At 42.2% G+C, this 17,671-nt stretch overlaps 1 protein-coding gene across 1 annotated transcript; it reads left to right on the top strand.

Annotated features, from left to right (window-relative positions):
* The first annotated feature begins 52 nt into the window (after positions 1–52).
* Positions 53–6,084, top strand: LOC140540933 (uncharacterized). The gene is made up of 4 exons (XM_072663399.1): positions 53–416; positions 1,481–1,672; positions 1,907–1,989; positions 4,699–6,084. Exons 1-4 carry the CDS (start codon positions 245–247, stop codon positions 4,735–4,737), a joined length of 486 nt encoding a protein of 161 aa, XP_072519500.1. The 5' UTR covers positions 53–244; the 3' UTR covers positions 4,738–6,084.
* Positions 6,085–17,671: the final 11,587 nt, after the last annotated feature.

Genomic DNA, 17,671 nt, shown 5'->3' with positions numbered 1-17,671 from the left:
GACTGCGATCAGGCGTTTGGGGAGGGCAGCACATTCATCTGGAGGAGGGTTTTTTTTTGTTTGTGCTCAAAAAAAGTTGAAGCAGAAAACTGAGATTTTTAAAAACGGTTTTAATGGTTAGAATCAAATTAAGCAAGAAAACAGCCTAAAAAAAGCACCTCCAGCTTAACTGCTTAATTTCCGCACCGGAAGTCTCCCCTCACTACACCTGCGCTACACCCTCACCAGCAGGAGCTGCGGAGAGATGGAGCTGGGCGGCGTGCTGCCCCAGGAGCAGATGTGGGATGCTGCAGTGTTGATGCCCAGCAAACGCAAACGCAGTGACCTGAACACCATGAACGGAGGTGCAGCTGGAGAAAACGGGGGTGCAGCCTCCCTCCCTCCATTCCCCACCCAAACACCACCCAGGAAACACAGTAGGTGATCAGATACTCCTAAGAAATGCATGTGGAGGTGGGGAGCCAGCTCACTTCTGATGTTAAGAAGATTATTAATAATGATAATTAATAATCTGAAATAATATAGAATCAAATGCTCAGGGTGTGTGTGTGTGTGTGTGTGTGTGTGTGTGTGTGTGTGTGTGTGTGTGTGGGGGTATATCGGTGTTAATCACCTATATTTTTCTGGATCTCTGTTCTGTATATGTTCTCTTTAGCTCATGATAATTAAAGTTTCTTAAAAGTTTATTGTGATTTTTTTTTTTAAATATTTGTTTTCTCAAGAAAAAAAATGAGAATGTGTTTTTTTATCTTGAGAAAACCGTGCAGATACATATAATTAACTATATTAAAAAGTACAAGTATTATTTAAATAGAATTAACCTTTTTATACTTCAAAGAAAAAAAGAAAAAAGGTGGGGGTTATTTAATAAAGCAGATAATCCAAATTGAGCCCAAAGCTGAGGATTGTCCTGTAGGAAAATAGCGGATAGTCTCTCAGCTCTTTTTAGTGTGTTATTTGGTTAATCATTTTTTATCATTATGGTGGTGATTATGAATGATGTCACAGTGCTGGCAGTACTGATATAATTCAGTATAAAATTTGTAAGATATTAAATATTTTGTGTTTTTTATTTATATATATATATATGAATTAGAGCTCTTACACATAAGTCATGTGACCCAGGTGGGTGAATGTAGAGTTATTAGGCGTCTTATTGGTGTAGTGTGGTGTGCTTGCTTGGCAAGGGCACAGGAAAGGTGTTGTTAACCACTACGCTGCACCATCAAAAACTATAAATATCATAAGTAGATGTGGACCATAATTTACATAAACTATGTAACTGATAGATATTTATCAGATCCCTCGCCCTTATCTGTACCCCCCCCTCATGTTTTAACAAAGTTAAATTTTGCTTTGCTGTTTCTAAGATTAGAGATTTATCAGATGTTTCACCCAGTCATGTGTTGTTGTTTTTTTTACTTGCAGTAAAGCAAAGTGCTGCCCCCAGATAACGCTCTCGCTTCTGTGTTTTTTGAAGGTGGGTTTGTGATGATTGATGGTCAGAGAGGGGTGTATTACTCTGAGAGCTGGAAGCCCAATGGGAGCACCCTCTACCTGCCTGTGAGTGGCACTGTGCTGGTCAACGTGGACAAGTACGACCAGATCAGCTTCGAGCAGGGCTGCTTCTGCATAGGAGACCAGACCGGGAGGTTCCAGCAGAAGGCTCAAGGTACGTTGTGTTCATTCGTTTGCTCGCCCGCCCATTTCTACAGCCTCACCACCTTCATCATCTTCAGAAACTGACCGTTCACTCCCTGCCTGATATGTAATCGGTGTGTTTTTTGGCTCACCTGTCAGTGGTGTTAATTTTTTGGCTGATATGTCATGGACACTGGTCAGCAAGGCATGTGAATGTTGATTGACAGTGCTATCAGTGTATGACCCTGTCCCTGTGATGAGACAGGTCAAGCCATCAACTGCTGGAGATACAGCGAGCAAGAGAGGAAGCTGTTCATCTCGCTGTCGTACTTCTTCACCAACGCTCAAGTGAGTGTGATGCTAAATGGGCTAAAAGGTCTGTTGGATAGTTGGAGTGTGTGTGTGTGTGTGTGTGTGTGTGTGTGTGTGTGTGTGTGTGTGTGTGTGTGTGTGTGTGTGTGTGTGTGTGTGTGGTCAGAGACGTCACTAGACTGGACAAGAACAGGTGACCAGTCTCAAGACCGACCTCGTATATTACATGCACCATATGTTGTCCAAATGTTTTTGGACACCCCTTCGAATAAATACATTCACCTACTTCAAGTTGCACCCAAATGCGCCCACTCACACAGTAGTAGAGAAGTACTGCATGAACAGTGGATTGTAACAACCCCGAATCTAGAACCTATTTTGCTTAGTGTTTACTTAAGCAGTACACAGTATATTGCACATGGCCGCAGTCTCAGATTACACATGGTCATTTCAAACCACTTAAACCTAGATTGCCTCCTGATAAGGCTTGACCACATGCATTTACGCTGGATAGTCAAATGTGACTTTGTGTGGGATTGAAGTCGGATCGCTGTGTGGAGCGCAGTATGCAAATCAGAACCACAACTAAAAGTAGTGCTGAAAAGGGGTTCTTTCATACAGTAGATAAACACAGTTGGTTCTGTATATTATTTAAAAAAATAAAAAAAAACAACACTTTGCATATAAGACTTTTATTTTGTATCATAGTTTAAACATTTGGAATTTGTTGTTTTATTTTAACAAAATGTTTAACTGCTTTGTGCCTATAAAATTGTATAAGTAATTTCAACTTTAGAAATCTGTATGTATTTTTCTGGCGCATGCAGTGCACACCAGGAGGTGGAAAACATTAGATTTTATTTTCTTATTTATGTACTGAATTTGTATTTATTTCATTAATTAATTACATTGGTAATTGGTATTAGTTCTATTATATATATCATTTATTATTTAATTATCATGCTGATGTTGCAGAGGAGAAATATGCACTTTACCACAAAAGGTTTATGTATATATATATTACGTTATATTACCTTTACTAAGGAATCATTAATGCACAACAGAGCAAAAAATATATAAATAATACATAATATAATTATAATATATAAAATGAGAAATTAGATGATGTCATGGAGCATGGTGGTGTCTCAGTGATGCTCTGGGGCTGCTTTGCTTCCTCTGGCTCTGGAAACCTGCAGCTTGTGGAAGGGACTCAATCAAGTATCAGGAAACACCGTCCTGTAAGGATGCTGAAGCTTGGGCATTTTTGGACCTTCCAACAGGACAGTGATCCCAAGCGTACCTTAAAGATCACCAAGGCTTGGTTTTAGAAGAAGTCCTGGAAGGTTCTGGAGTGGTCGTCACAGTCGCTTGACTTGAACCTACTAGAAGATCTTAGGTGGGAGGTAACGAAGGCGGCAGCAGTAAACCCAAGAGTATTAGTGAGCTTTACCTGTATGGCATTTAGCTGACGCTCTTACCCAGAGCAACTTACAATATTATATTACAGAGGTGGGCCAGTGTAGTGTTAGGAGTCTTGCCCAAGGTGTAGTGCAACCCTGGTCTCCCACATGGTGTGGTAGCACACCAACCACTGGAGGACACTGGAGGACACTGGAGGACACTGGAGGACACTGGAGGACACTGGAGGACACTGCTCATGCAAAATGGGCCGAGTTGTGTTGAGATATTTAAATTGCTCTTGTTTGATTGGTTTATTGTAAACGTCTGAAAGTTTGTACAGTTTGCTGATAAACCTGATTACTGCATAATCAATGCAAATGTATCCATAATCGATGGTGATTATGATGACACACATATGATTTCACATCGCCCACCCCTGGCATCCTCTAGCACTACAGACCCTCCTGAACTGGTGCCCGGGGACCTGATCTTCTCCAGCTCCCGCCGCGGGCGAGCCAGGTTACAGAGTTCTGCTGCCCTCAATTACCCGGGCTGTCTGTAGCCGAAATAGAAGAGTAATGTGAACTGACCTGAGGGATCCCAGAGGACTGGACTGGCAACCTCAGTTTTTCTGTGTCAGATTATATTTAACCTATAGACTCTACTGACCTTATTACTGTCACGTAATGAGCAGACGTACGCTGCTAATTACACTATATGGTAAAAAAGTATTTGGACACCTGCTCATTTATTGCTTCTTCTGAAATCAAGGGTATTAAAAGAGCTGATCCTGCTTCTGTTGGAGTAACTGTCTCTACTGTCCAGAGAAAAAGACTTTCTACTAGATTTTGGGGTAGAGCATTGCTGTGAGGATTTGATTGTATTCTGCAACAAGAGCGTTAGTGAGGTCAGGATGTTGGATGATGATCACCACCACACCTTATCATCCCCAAACTTCCCAACTCATCCCAAACAAAAGTACTGGATGGAGCTCCACCACCATCATTCCAGAGAACACAGTTCTTCCACTGCTCCACAGCTCCTCAATGCTGGGGGGCTTTATACCCCTCTAGCCCACGCTTGGCATTATTAGGCAGCAAGATGCCAGTAGGGTCATGATGTTGATCTCCTCCAGAGAGTCCTATTCTATTGGCAGTACTTCTCTGCAGGTCCGAAATCGGTGCAACTTGAAGTAGATGAATACCTTCATTAGAAGGGGTGTCCACAAACTTTTTTTTATTTTTTATGGAAGTCAGTGTAAATATTTTATAAGTAATTTTGCAGCATTTCTAAATGTAATATTGTAATATATTATAATTCTGTAAAAATATTGTTTTTAAGGTCTTCCAAGAGGTGCTGAGTTCTTTGGAGTGTCTGTGAGGATTCTGGACCGAACGACCCAAATTTCTGAACCAGACTGGACCAGAGGGACCATGTACCTGAACTTCGCCTCTTCATACAGTGCCATTCAGCTTCACACACATTAGTACTGGCTCTTAGGCCCAGTTTTTTTTCTGCAGTTCTTTCTACAAGCTCCTCCTCGCCAGAGCCTCTTTCTGCAAGGCGTGAGCCGTTTCTGAGCTCACCGCTCGGACAGTAACGGCTCACGACTCGAACAGTTGCCCATGAATAAAATATCTCGACACACTGGCGAGAAGCGTGTTGATTTGAGGCTATTCATGCGCAGCTGTCTGACACGCCGCAGCCGTGTAAATTCACGCCTCCGTGTTTGATCAGGGAGTGTGTTTGGATTTGTTGTATACTGACGTCGCAGGCGTGCTGTGAAATTGGCCCCGGAACCCCACAGCTGTGCATAAACAGTTTGTTTTGTGGGGTTTTTATTCTGCCAGGCGTCTCGGCTTAAGGATGCACCGCGTCCCGATCCTGCCTCTCTACAGCTGTTTGTAAATCCACGCTGGCCGCGTCCAATCGCGCTCAGCCGGGCGGCGTGTACGGATGCCCTCCTGCATGCTGTTTGCTTGGCAGCTGTAGAGCGCGTGCCGAGGCTTTTCGGTCGCAGCTTTTGGGGGCGCTGTGGAGGTGATCCTAAAGCCCTGCAACAGTTGGGGTGAGTCGGGATGTTTGAGGAGAAACGGGCCCAAGACGCTACATGTCCAAAAGTTTGTGGACGCCCCACTTAACTTATCTAATTACTTGCGCCCATTGCTGACACAGCTGGGAAAATGCACACACTAACTAGTCAGCTTGTCTGGTGTCTGTAGAGAAGAAGTACTGCCAATAGAATAGGACTCTCTGGAGCAGATAAGCATGACCCTATTGGCTCCATGCTGCCTAATAATGCCAGGCGTGGGCTAGAGGGGTATAAAGCCCCCCAGCATTGAGGAGCTGTGGAGCAGTGGAGGAACTGATAGCGCTCATTTCTGTCTGCTCTCTTGATTGAGACTCGCTGTCAGGAGACATTAGGGTCTATTTGCAGAGCTGTCCATCCAATATCACCCCTCTGTCTCCTCTGTCTCCAGCTAGCGCTGTAGTGGTTTGTGAGGGGAGGGAGGAACAGGGGAATCATTTAAATGTACCAAATATTTTATTGATCTGGACCAAACTGAAAAGTGAAATCCTGTAACTGGGATATTAGAGTTCTGAAAGCTGTGTGAGCTTTTCACGAGGCCGTTCCTGTGTTCTCGATTCATGTACTGTATTCATTTGGTTACAAAAGTTCACTGTTTTTAAGTTTGTTTTTATATTCTTTTAATAAAAAAATAAATATAAATACACGAATAGCTTGGTGTGATTATGAATGCCCAGGTTGATTTGATTGATTTACAAATAACGAAGGATGGGATCTGTCTGAAAAACTGATCTATCAAATTGAGAGGGGGATGCAAGAGAAACTTTAAGGCTCATAATAATGTGTTGATAATTCATAGTGGATACTAAATAATAATTAGTAGATACTGAATCATTCGTAAAAGATACGGAATAATTCCTAATGGATGCTGAAACATTACATAAATATGTAGTATTTACTGAATAATTCATAATTGATACTTGAATAGCTCAATATTTACAGAATAATTCATAGTGAATATTAAATTTTGTTGTAGATGCTGGTTAATTCAAAGTGGAAAACTTTAAGGCTCATAAGAATGTGTTGATAATTCATAGTGGATACTAAATAATTAATAGTAGATACTAAATCATTTATGAAAGATACTGAATAATTCATAATGAATGTGGAAACATTCATAGTATTTACTGAATTATTCATAATGGATATTTAAATAGCTCAATATTTACTGAATAATTCATAATAGTTTCTGGATAACTCTGTATTTACTATATAGTGGATATCAAATGGTTCACTCTGGTTACTAATTAATTAAATTAATAATAAAAAATCATTCATAGTGGATACTGAACAATTAATGTAAGATACCGAACAGTTCATAATGCATTAATTCATAGTGGATACTAAGTAATTAATAGTAGGTACCGAATCATTCACAAAAGTTACTGAATAATTCCTAATAGATACATAAACATTCATAGTATTTACTGAATAATTCATAATGGATACTTGAATAGCTCAATATTTACTGAATAATTCATAGTGAATATCAAATTATTAATTGTGGATGCTGAACATTTCGTTGCAGATGCTGGATACTAAATAATTATTAGATACTGAATCATTAATGAAAGATACAGAATAACCATTCATAGTATTTACTGATACTATATACTATTTACTGATACTACTGATAAACAATGGATGCTTGAATAGCCCAATATTTAGTAAATAATTCATAGTGGTTACAAATGAATTAATAGTAGATAATCATTCATAGTGGATACTGAATAATTCATAGAAAATATCGAACAGTTCATAACGCATACTAATAACTCAGTATTTACTAAATAATTCATAGTGGATTTTGAATAATTAATAGCAGATGCTGAATAATTCATAGTGGTTCTAATTAATTAACACAATCCTTCATACTGAATGATTCATAATGGATACTGAAAAAGTCATAGCAGTTACTAAATAATGCATGGTATTTACTGAATAGTTCATAGTGGATACTAAATAATTCATAAGGGATGATTCATAGTAGATACTGATAATCCATGGCAAATAGCAAATAACCCATAATATTTATTAAAAAGAGTAGATTAAAAACTTTTTCATGGTAATTACAGTTTAATCCATAATAGATACCAAATAATTCATAATGGAGACTGATTCATTCAGCGATTCATAGTAGATGGAGTCATTTATAGCAGTTACTGAACCATTTATAGTGGATTATGAATAATTCACAGTAATTCATTCTTAGGGTCGTTACAGCAGAAAACAGCCTGACTGCTAGAACCTGATCCTTTTGTAAGTGTCAGTCTTCCTCAGAGTTTCCAATGGGAATATCAAAGTTGTCAGATGCACCTTTAATAGGAGAGATTAGAATTTGTTCTATAAATGGGCTCGTTTTGATTTAACACAGAGTTAATGACAGAAATTACTTCAGACCCATTAGATGTAATTAGCCATGCTTCCAGGCCTGTGGATGGGGACCCATAAATTGAGACGGTAATTTTCTCACAGCTGTCAGTGGAAGATGAAGTGCACTGGTTTCGGAAATGTGTGAATGCTTCCGGGTCATTACCATACTCTACGTAACCAACAGAAGAGTCTTTTATAATTCTTAATTATTTATACATTAAATTCTCTCTCGGCTTGAACATGTGGGACTAATAGGGTTTAATGACAATACTGCACTTATTCCCTGTGTGCAACACCTTTGCCACTCAAGAGCTAAGCTGGGTTTAAAGGTTCAGTGCATGTGAACCAAACGTAATTCTGCTCTGTGAACACTAGATGGCAGTGTAATGCAATTCATTTTCAGGGCAGCCTGCGTTGAGTTGAAATTGATTGTGAAGTGTCTCACTGCAGAAACACAGGCCCGTCACTCACTAGTCATGTTTAATGACCTTTAATAGCCTTCCTCTGAGACCTGACCGCTCTCAGCAGACCTGCAGTTGACCCTGCCACTGTGCGTATTAGCATTATGCTAACTGCAGGCCTAAACCCTCACGCTATCTCAAGTTGGAATCTCTAATAGTGTGACCAGACGTCCTCTTTTTCCTAGACGTGTCCTTTTTCCGGGATCTACAAAATGCAACCGGCGAGGAATTCTGAGTTGTCCACAAATTCACTTTCATTTTATTTCATTTTTTGCTTTTAAAATCATTTCATGATGGAAAAGAACGATTGACTGACTGCAGCCTAAAAAATGCCTAAACACCAAGGTGTCTCAAAAACCTCATATCTACAAATGTGCAGCTTTACAGTAGAAGGAAAAACACCAAACATGCAATAACTGATCGCCAGTACGATATTATGTTGCTCCGCCCACCCCCATATGTTTCAATGACAAACAGCCACGCCCATTTTCCATCTCATTTTTCTCCTCTAAACTCTCTTTCTATCTCCAGCGTCTCCAGATTCCAGCAGTTAGTCTCCCTGTGCTGATATCCACCCATTTTTAATTTTTTTTAAATCAGTTTTACCCCCTTACCTTACTTACTGGAAGAGAGCGCTCGTCTGCAGCAGGACCTGCATGGCGCCCCCTTTCTGTTCTTTCTGAACTTACATGAGCTGCACTTTTACTGTTGGAGCTGTTGTCCACTTACCAGACACACTGGTAATCCAGGAGAAATCCGCTCTGCTTCTGTGCTGGAAGCTCAGTGAAGACGATCTGAGACACTGAGGCTCGCTCTGAGAGAAGGAGGCGGGGCTACCAAATAAGTAGAGGAGTCTGACTCCACTGGTTGCAGATTTGACAACATTGGCTTCATTTCTGTAGCCATCCATGTTTTCTACAGTCACTGCATCTGTTTAGGGAATTGTGCACATTGTATTTGGACCATGGCTTTACAACAGAGCCTGGGAATGCAGGGAAATAGGTGTTTCTGAAGCTGCTGGTGCTCTCAGTGTTGCAGTGCAGGCTGCAGTGAGCACAGTTCATTAGAGACTGCGGACCCCCACCACCTCCTGTGAACAGCGAGGATGGGACTTTTGCTGTGGTCTCTCTGATTTATGAAGATTGGTTAACTCATTGAGGTGCAGAGTGGCACTCTGCTGCAGTAACAGCCTTGCTGTTTGGATTTGATTGCATTCAGCCACACAAAATACACTTCACTGCTTCAGGCAGGGATTTGCCTGTCTTGCCGGCATATGACCAGGCCTCTTCAAAAGTTTTCCCGGTCTTCCAGATCTCATTTTGACCTCCACAGTTTCCCATTTTGTCACTTATTCTGTACTATAGAAGCTGCAAACCTTCGTATAGCCTTATAGCCTGCCGATTGGGCACTTTATTGGAAACCCTTTTCAGTAGGGATGTAGTGGGACAGTGGTGGCTCAGCAGTTAGAGCACCGGGCTATTAATGACAGGCTTGTGGGTTTGATAGCTGGGCTCGGCAAGCTCCGCTCTGCTCCCCGTCGGTAAAACAGAGCGTTTCAGTGAGAGTTTTTATAAAGGGTCAGATATTATGGTCTGTTTTCATGATCCACTGTGAAATAGCTCCACACTGCAGAACCTCAGCACTTTTATTTACCTTCTGAGAACGTCCGCACTGCTGCTGCAGCCGGCCGGGCTATAATGTTCGTTAAGGGAGACTTGAGGCCACCAGATGGCGCTCTGAACACCACGGTTAAACAAAGACTCTGAACTGGATTGGGATTAAAAAAGCCAATACCCGATCCATTAAAATATGCATTGATTGACCCTGACATCCCTACTTTTTTTTTTTTCCATATGAAAAATGGAAACCTTCGTCCAAGACTGTACCATCGCTGTTGCCTCTAAGAGTGGAGCGAGACACTTAGAGCTTGACCTTGACTCTGATGTATTGCACAAGGCAATGTTATGAATGGCACCATAAGAACATTATGAGCAGCCTTGATCCAGAGGGTAATGTGCTCCTCTCCACACCCCTCGTTCACTGGGCTCTCATTCTATACGCTGGTTTGATATGAAATACAGCTAATGATCATCTGCAGATATCTGTTATCATGATCTAGAGCAATTTCTTTACATTTATTTCTTTTATTTACTGTCCAAGCCCACCAGTGAACCTGGACGTGTCTTCTGAGTTTTATATGGAACGTTGATGATGGTAAAATCATGGTAAAGCTCAAAAATACAATACATTTCTTTAGGACTCTTTTCTGCCGCATGCCCTGCATGTATCCCTCCACCATGAATGAGGTCTTGGCTCCAAAAGCTTCTCAAAACTGTCTATAGACAATGTCACATTAGGCAGCGTATTCATAGCCATTTTATTATGCAAACAAACAAACAAACAAACACTGAAATAGACCAATATGGTGAGATTTGGGCACTTCTAGATGTTTACTCATCTGTAGGCTTCACGAGAGCATCAGTGAGGCACCTTAAAGAAGCTCAGGGCACTAATCTGAAGGGTTGAGAACGTTGTGTTTCTGATGCCTTAAATCTTCCAGTAGATCACCTCAATGCTCTAGATCATGACCACAGATATCTGCAGATGATCATTAGCTGTATTTCATGTTTACTCGTCAATAGGTTAGTGTGCAGAGTGCAGTGTGTTAGTCTGTAGCTGATGGCCCACAGCAGATGTTGCTCCACACATTTGCAGAAGAAGGATGCATGAAAGATATTGAGCCAATCAAATCCTCCCTATCAGCAAAGGTGTGAAAAGTATTGCCTTACTCTGCTCTATTGTAAGAAGGCAGGGATACACTTAGGAATGAAATGATTGACAGACAGCCTTGGCTGGAAGAGAGCATTCGTCTGCAGCAGGACCTGCATGGCGCCCCCTTTCTGTTCTTTCTGAACTTACATGAGCTGCACTTTTACTGTTGGAGCGTCCACTTACTGGACACACTGGTAATCCAGGGGGAAATCCGCTCTGCTTCTGCACTGGAAGCTCAGTGAAGACGGTCTAAGACACTGAGGCTGTGAGGTGTTGAAAGTGTTCACATTCATTCCTCAGGTAGAAGTGAGTGGAGATACTAGGTTTTAAAAGACTTCTACAGAAGCTGAAGTATCAACTGAAGCTTTTTACTCCAGTAAAAGTGTAAAAGTACTGGTTTCAGAACGACTTCAAGTAGAAAAGTAAAAGTAATGGAAGGAAAATAAAGGCCGAAAGGTCTATAGTGCACTACCCCCCCCCCCCTCCCCAAAACCCCATTTCTCTAAAAGTCATAATGAGGAGAATGATCTATTAAAATGTTGATGTTAAAAATGTTGGGCTGCACTAGGCTCCTGTTTCAGCTGCAGATCTGCCCATTGAAAATGAAGCATTTCAGTAATATCAGCTCTATTAAAGGAGCGTCTCTGTGCTCTACTGAACATCAACATGAGCTTCATGGAGGAAAATATGAGGAGTCGTTGTCTAGAAGTTCTGTAAAGCTGCAGAAAGTCAGACTTCAGAGGCGTGTGATCAATAAGCTTTATTGGAATGTAAATGTGGGGCTCAGTCGGGACGTTTCACTGCAGGTCTCTTGAGTCTCTGCCACGGACACAGTCTTCTTACTAGACTACAGACGTCTGCTGTGAGCTCGCTGGAGAGGGACGGGACGTGTGCAGGTGTGATGGATCTCTTATAAACCAATAGGGAGTCAGAATGGAGTCTGTTTATACTTCTCATCCAATCACGATCAGACTCTCACTTTCTGGATGGAGAGATTTATCTGGAGAGGGTTTTTATTGATGACGAGCCGGAATGAAAACAAAGGGAAATGAAATAGAAGGAACGAGGCTGATTTTAAAATGTAAGGAGGAGAAAGTTCAGATAATTGAGGGAAATGTGAGAAGTAGAAGTAAAAAGTCTGCTTAAGTTAGGTAACAAAGTATTTGTACTTTTCGCTACTTGGCACCTCTGCCTATCAGCAATGCTCCAGGCTGAAACTGTAAGTTTAACACCCGCACCAGTTTTAGACACATCTCGGGAAACTCCGTGTCCTCAAACTTTGGACAGCCAGTCTAAACTGTGAGCGTGATCGTGTGTTGCAGTCAGGAGTGGAGTGCTGTGGGCACACATTCCCAATACATCACTTTCTGGACTCCAACTCCAGCATGTTTATTCAGCTTCGGTATTCATTGCATAGTGGAGACAGGCAGTCGTGAATGATTACGGTTATCGCGGTGGGCCCGGGGGGCCGGCAGATCGTAACACAGATCGCAGTGAGCGTGCGTTTTCAAAAGCCTCATACAAATTTACAGCCAAGGAGAAATTTCTTCCGACAATTAGGCACGTTTCAAGCGCCAGGGCCCCTCCGGTGGAGATAAGGCTGCATATGTGTATGTGTGTGTGTGTGTGTGCGAGAGCCTACAGTGGCTAGAGAGAGAGAAGCTGTGTGAACCTGCCACCTGCACCTGCCTCCACACAGGCACTGGGGGGGTGTAAGGCTGTAACAAGCGACATATCAGCCCATATCACACAGATGCAGAAACCTGCTGCCACAGCGCCTTCATCATTAAATACGAGACCCAGCGTTATAGCGAGAGGGGCTCCCATGGCAGTATGTGGGATAAATACAAAAAGCTAGACAGACTGCGGTAACAAGCTGGAATGCTGCTGTCAGGATTTGATTGTATTCAACCATGCAAACCGTACTTTATATCTGCTGCAGGCTGGAGGGAGCCTCTACCTACACTTCGTATGGCTGCGTCAGGCAACTCTGCACAGTAGAATAGTGCACCACCCGTCCGGCCTGTTCCTGGCAGTCTAAAGGGGGTGGGGTTTGATTGGTCTGTCTTGCCAGCATACAGGCTGTTCTCTCAGCTCTCATCTTGACCTCCACAGTTCCCCTGAACAGCGTGGTAGACCAGCTACTGTAGCTGTTACAACGGAGGTGCTGCTAAACAGGCTCGTCGAGAAAGTACCTGGCTGGAGAGGGCCCAAGTACGTCACAATGTACGGAAACAGACGTCGTCGCCATGACTACAACACTGTCCCAACCCACCAGTAAACCTACACGTCTTCCAAACTTGAGGATATTGAGGATGGGAGAAAAAAAAAAAACGTAAATAAGTTTAAGTAGGAACTACTTTTGCCACACAACACCCTGCATGTATCCCTCCACTTGTGAAATTTGCCTTTAAATAAGAGTAGCGCCACCTACTTGACTAATCTCATACTTGATGTTGAAACAGAAATTCAGATTATGCAAATAAACAAACAGAAAAACACTGAAATAGCCTGGTGTGTTGAGATTAGGGCACCTACAGATGCCCTAATCTATGGATGCTCCAGCAAATCCTCCCTATCATCAATGCTCCAGTTGTACTCCATGTACCACTGTGGCTGAAACTGTACCTTTCACACCGTCAGCTGCATCAGAAACATCTCGAGAAGCTCAGTGCCCTTACACTCAAATGTGAGCATTATAACAGGTGGAATTTCATTAGTCAGTCTGTTGGGTTAGTGCAAGGCTCCTCTGTAGATGAAGGCCAGCAGCAGATTTGCAGAAGAAGGTCGTAGGCCCTGCACAGTCCAACGATATGGAGTCAGACGCCCCTAGAAAAAGTGTCAACCGCAAGATTCGCCTCCTCCTAATCTAAATTACATTAATCATCACCAAGTGGAGCGTGGGTGTGAGTGGAATTTGGAGAAAGTGAGGGATAACAGTACGCCACATTGAGCTGTCGCTTCTTTATTTTTTATGTCAGTCCTGATTGCGCTCTTTCCTTTCTGCTCTCTTGATTGAGGCTCGCTGTCAGGCGATATTAGGGTCCATTTGCAAAACTGTAAAATAGTCCATCTGATATCACTGCCTCTGTCCCCAGCCTTTCATTACTCTACAGCGCTGGGGTGGGGGGAGAGAATCGGAGGAAGATTAGCACTTATCACAGTTTCATTACGTCCCGTCTCCGTGGCTGTCTGTGGGGTTAGCGTGCCGTGTGCTAAAGTGCTGGCTCATGCCAGGCTCAGGGCTAATACACTGATGCTGATTATGCATTATGGAGAAGGGCCAGCCGCTCGGCCGCTCATCAAGGCTATCGAGTTGTTCATGTTAACAGTGGGAAAAGGAGCTGATCTCGGACGTTTCGGCCTGCGCTGAGCTCAGCTCAGGTCGATCACAGGTGGGCGGTCTGGTTTGCTCCATTACACTTAGGTCTGCGTAGGACATTTGGATTTAGTTCTACTTTTAAGATGATTACTGTTGTGTTGCTTCGGCTCCTGGACTGCTTTACTGCTGCCCACACTTCTCACTTTTCCGGAGCTGCAGTGTTTTATTTCTCACCTCCAGGTTTTAGACGGCTCAACACATCTCTGGTCTATTGATGCGCAGCTTGTGTTAGCCATCCTTTAGATCCTTTTTTTTTTTTTTACATTGAGGATCTGGATTTTCCACATCTGAGGTTTTATTTTTGGTAAAATGGTCAAAGGTTGTAGGTTTGGATAGAGACAACCATCACTGCTCACTAGCAGCTGGACTTCTACTACTACTCTGATAAAATGGCCAAAGCATGAGGACGAGGTCTGTTTCTAATAAATTGGCAGCTGCAGAAAGCAGTATATCCACATATGTAGATCTAGCTCCCTATAGAGCGTCACCAAAGGAGACCCCTTATATAAATAAATTATTAATGCTTAAGGTCAAATACGTACCCAACCCATTCACTGCTAATGACCGGATATCCAGCTCGGATGCATGGGCCAACAGACGCCCGTGTCCGCTAGCATCCCACTAGCATCTCATCCACCCACCCTGGAGAGGTGGAAAGTCAGTTGTGCTCTCTCGGGTCTCCGGCTTCTAATGGCAGGCAGCATGACCAGGATTCGAACCAGTGATCCTCTGGTCATAATGGCAGTGCCGATGGAAGCCTGCAGACTGTCATTATGCCCTCTAGTGGATGAGCATGGAAGTATGCTGGCAGGGATTGTTACATCATTTCAAACAAATGTATTAATTTTTGAATATAAAGGGATAAAACGAGGCCTGGGATCTTTAGAGGAAGCAGAAGGGTCGCTGAAGATACTGCAGTTCAGATGGAAATTCTCGAATTCAGTCTAGAGGATCAGTCTCACATTTCTGTGCTTTTGCTTCTGGCAATGATTGAAAAACACATGTGAGAGTTAATGCTGTGGTCTTTACTGAAGATGACCCTAATCCTGATGTTTTGAGAGCAGAGGCCACAGCGGATCCATCAGGCACGTTCTCTCTGCTTGGGAGAGAGCATTCGGGTGGGTGGAATGTGCTTTTGATTATGCAGTTAATGAAATTTACTTCTCATGCTTGTTTAAATAAAACAAACACTCATGCACTCACTATGAATCTCAATCAAATCCTCACAGCAATGAAATAGAAATAGAAATCCTTCTTCCCTGGGCAGTAGAGACAGCTACTGTCCAACTGGGTGGTGAACACTACAGTGACCTCTGATCCTGGAAACACTAAACACTCCACATCCGCGAGATAAACCGGTTATCCATCTCCACCAGCATCTTTGACTTTTAGCTAACAGTACAAATGAGTATATTACTGATGAACTGTCTGAATGTGGATTAGTCTCTCCGTCTAACAGAATGGCAGATTTTAGTTTGGAGTTGGATGTTGGAGGGTCTCCAGCCCCGCGGAGTTGGAACTACTTTTGCCACACAACACCCTGCATGTATCCCTCCACCGTGAAGGGGTTTCTGACACCAAAACCGTCTCAAAACTATCTTTATACAATATATATATGGACGTTACGATCACCAGATGCCTGATTCCGTTCACCACCACTGAATTATAATTGGTGGAATTGGCCTTTAAATAAGAGTAGCGCCACCTACTTGACTAATCTCATACTTGATGTTGAAGCAGAAATTCAGATTATGCAAATAAACAAACAGAAAAACACTGAAATAGCCTGGTGTGTTGAGATTAGGGCACCTACAGATGCCCTAATCTATGGATGCTCCAGCAAATCCTCCCTATCATCAATGCTCCAGTTGTACTCCATGTACCACTGTGGCTGAAACTGTACCTTTCACACCGTCAGCTGCATCAGAAACATCTCGAGAAGCTCAGTGTCCTCAAACATTATAACAGGTGGAATTTCATTAGTCAGTCTGTTGGGTTAGTGTAAAGCTCCTCTGTAGATGAAGGCCAGCAGCAGATTTGCAGAAGAAGGTCGTAGGCCCTGCACAGTCCAACGATATGGAGTCAGACGCCCTTAGAAAAAGTGTTCGTCTAACAGAACGGCAGATTTTAGTTTGGAGTTGGACGTTGGAGGGTCTCCAGCCCCGCAGAGTTGGAGCTGGCACCGTGACTGACGACTACAGGCTGATTTTTACTCACTTTCTCCTCATTATAACTTTTGTCCCACTGCAGACATCAAGCCTAGAGACAAATGTCAGTTCTGTGGTTAATTAGTAATTGTATGAGGGAACATTTTGTCCTTTCATATCTTCTAATTTATCACACTTCACATGAAGTGTTCTCTCCAACTTCTGAGCTGTTTGTTTTTAGATCTTCCGATGAGTCATTTGCATATTCCCACTATCGCTCTCAAAGGAATTGTGCCACGTTTCTACTCTAAAAACACAGATTTGTCCAGATTTGTCCAGGTTTTGTAGTTCAGTTAGTTGTCAAGTCTCATCTGTTGACTTTGGAACAAAGATATGGCAGAAAACGCTCCTCCATGCTTCCATGAGCCTCAGAAGAAGCCAGCAAAACCTTAATATTCCACAGTTCTCCAATGTTTGTGCTGCTGTTGGCATCTTACAGTAGGATCTGATAAAGAGCAGAACCAGTGTGAAAGTTCGGAACTGGTCTGAGACTATTTTGCTGCTCGTTTGAATGTTAAGGTGTTTCTGTACATCATTGTTTTTCTTCCTCCGATGGAGAGCTTCGGGTAAGTGAAGCTAAATCGGCAATCAGGCTGATGGTAAGTCAGTATCTGAGGTCATGAAGCTGTTGAACTGTTTTTAGGCTCACAGTTAAAACTGGTGTAGTTCCAAAGCTTATAAGTCTATAAAAGGAAATGTTGCTGTAGTGTGGGAGCAAAAATAAAAATTATATAACTAATTCTATAATGTATTTTATTTAAACGAATGATTCTTATATATTAAATTAAATATTTTTGTTACACAATGAAAAATTAAATATTTTAAAAATATGCACAAAAAAAGCTCCAAAAAATCAACAACTCCAAAAAGACATTGGATATGACTGCAATCCATATTACTGGGTTTACATGACATATTTTCATATTTTTCTGGACACTGTTTCTCTGTTATTTCCACTTAGAATGGCAACAATGTATCCAATACATGAAACCAGGTGTGGCCAAAAATTTAAATATCACTGTATTTTTTT

Source organism: Salminus brasiliensis, chromosome 19 (assembly GCF_030463535.1).
Source record: "Salminus brasiliensis chromosome 19, fSalBra1.hap2, whole genome shotgun sequence".
NCBI classification, from domain to species: domain Eukaryota; kingdom Metazoa; phylum Chordata; class Actinopteri; order Characiformes; family Bryconidae; genus Salminus; species Salminus brasiliensis.
Note: the sequence above shows the minus strand (reverse complement) of the source record. Positions and strands in the feature narration are given on the sequence as shown.

What these genes read in the sequence shown, in the direction of transcription:
- LOC140540933 (XM_072663399.1), top strand. Translation starts at nt 245, where the DNA reads ATGGAGCTGGGCGGCGTGCTGCCCCAGGAGCAGATGTGGGATGCTGCA. An exon ending in AACACCACCCAGGAAACACA is followed by an intron (nt 417 to 1,480) that starts GTAGGTGATCAG and finishes TGTTTTTTGAAG; the next exon opens with GTGGGTTTGTGATGATTGAT. An exon ending in ACTTCTTCACCAACGCTCAA is followed by an intron (nt 1,990 to 4,698) that starts GTGAGTGTGATG and finishes ATTGTTTTTAAG; the next exon opens with GTCTTCCAAGAGGTGCTGAG.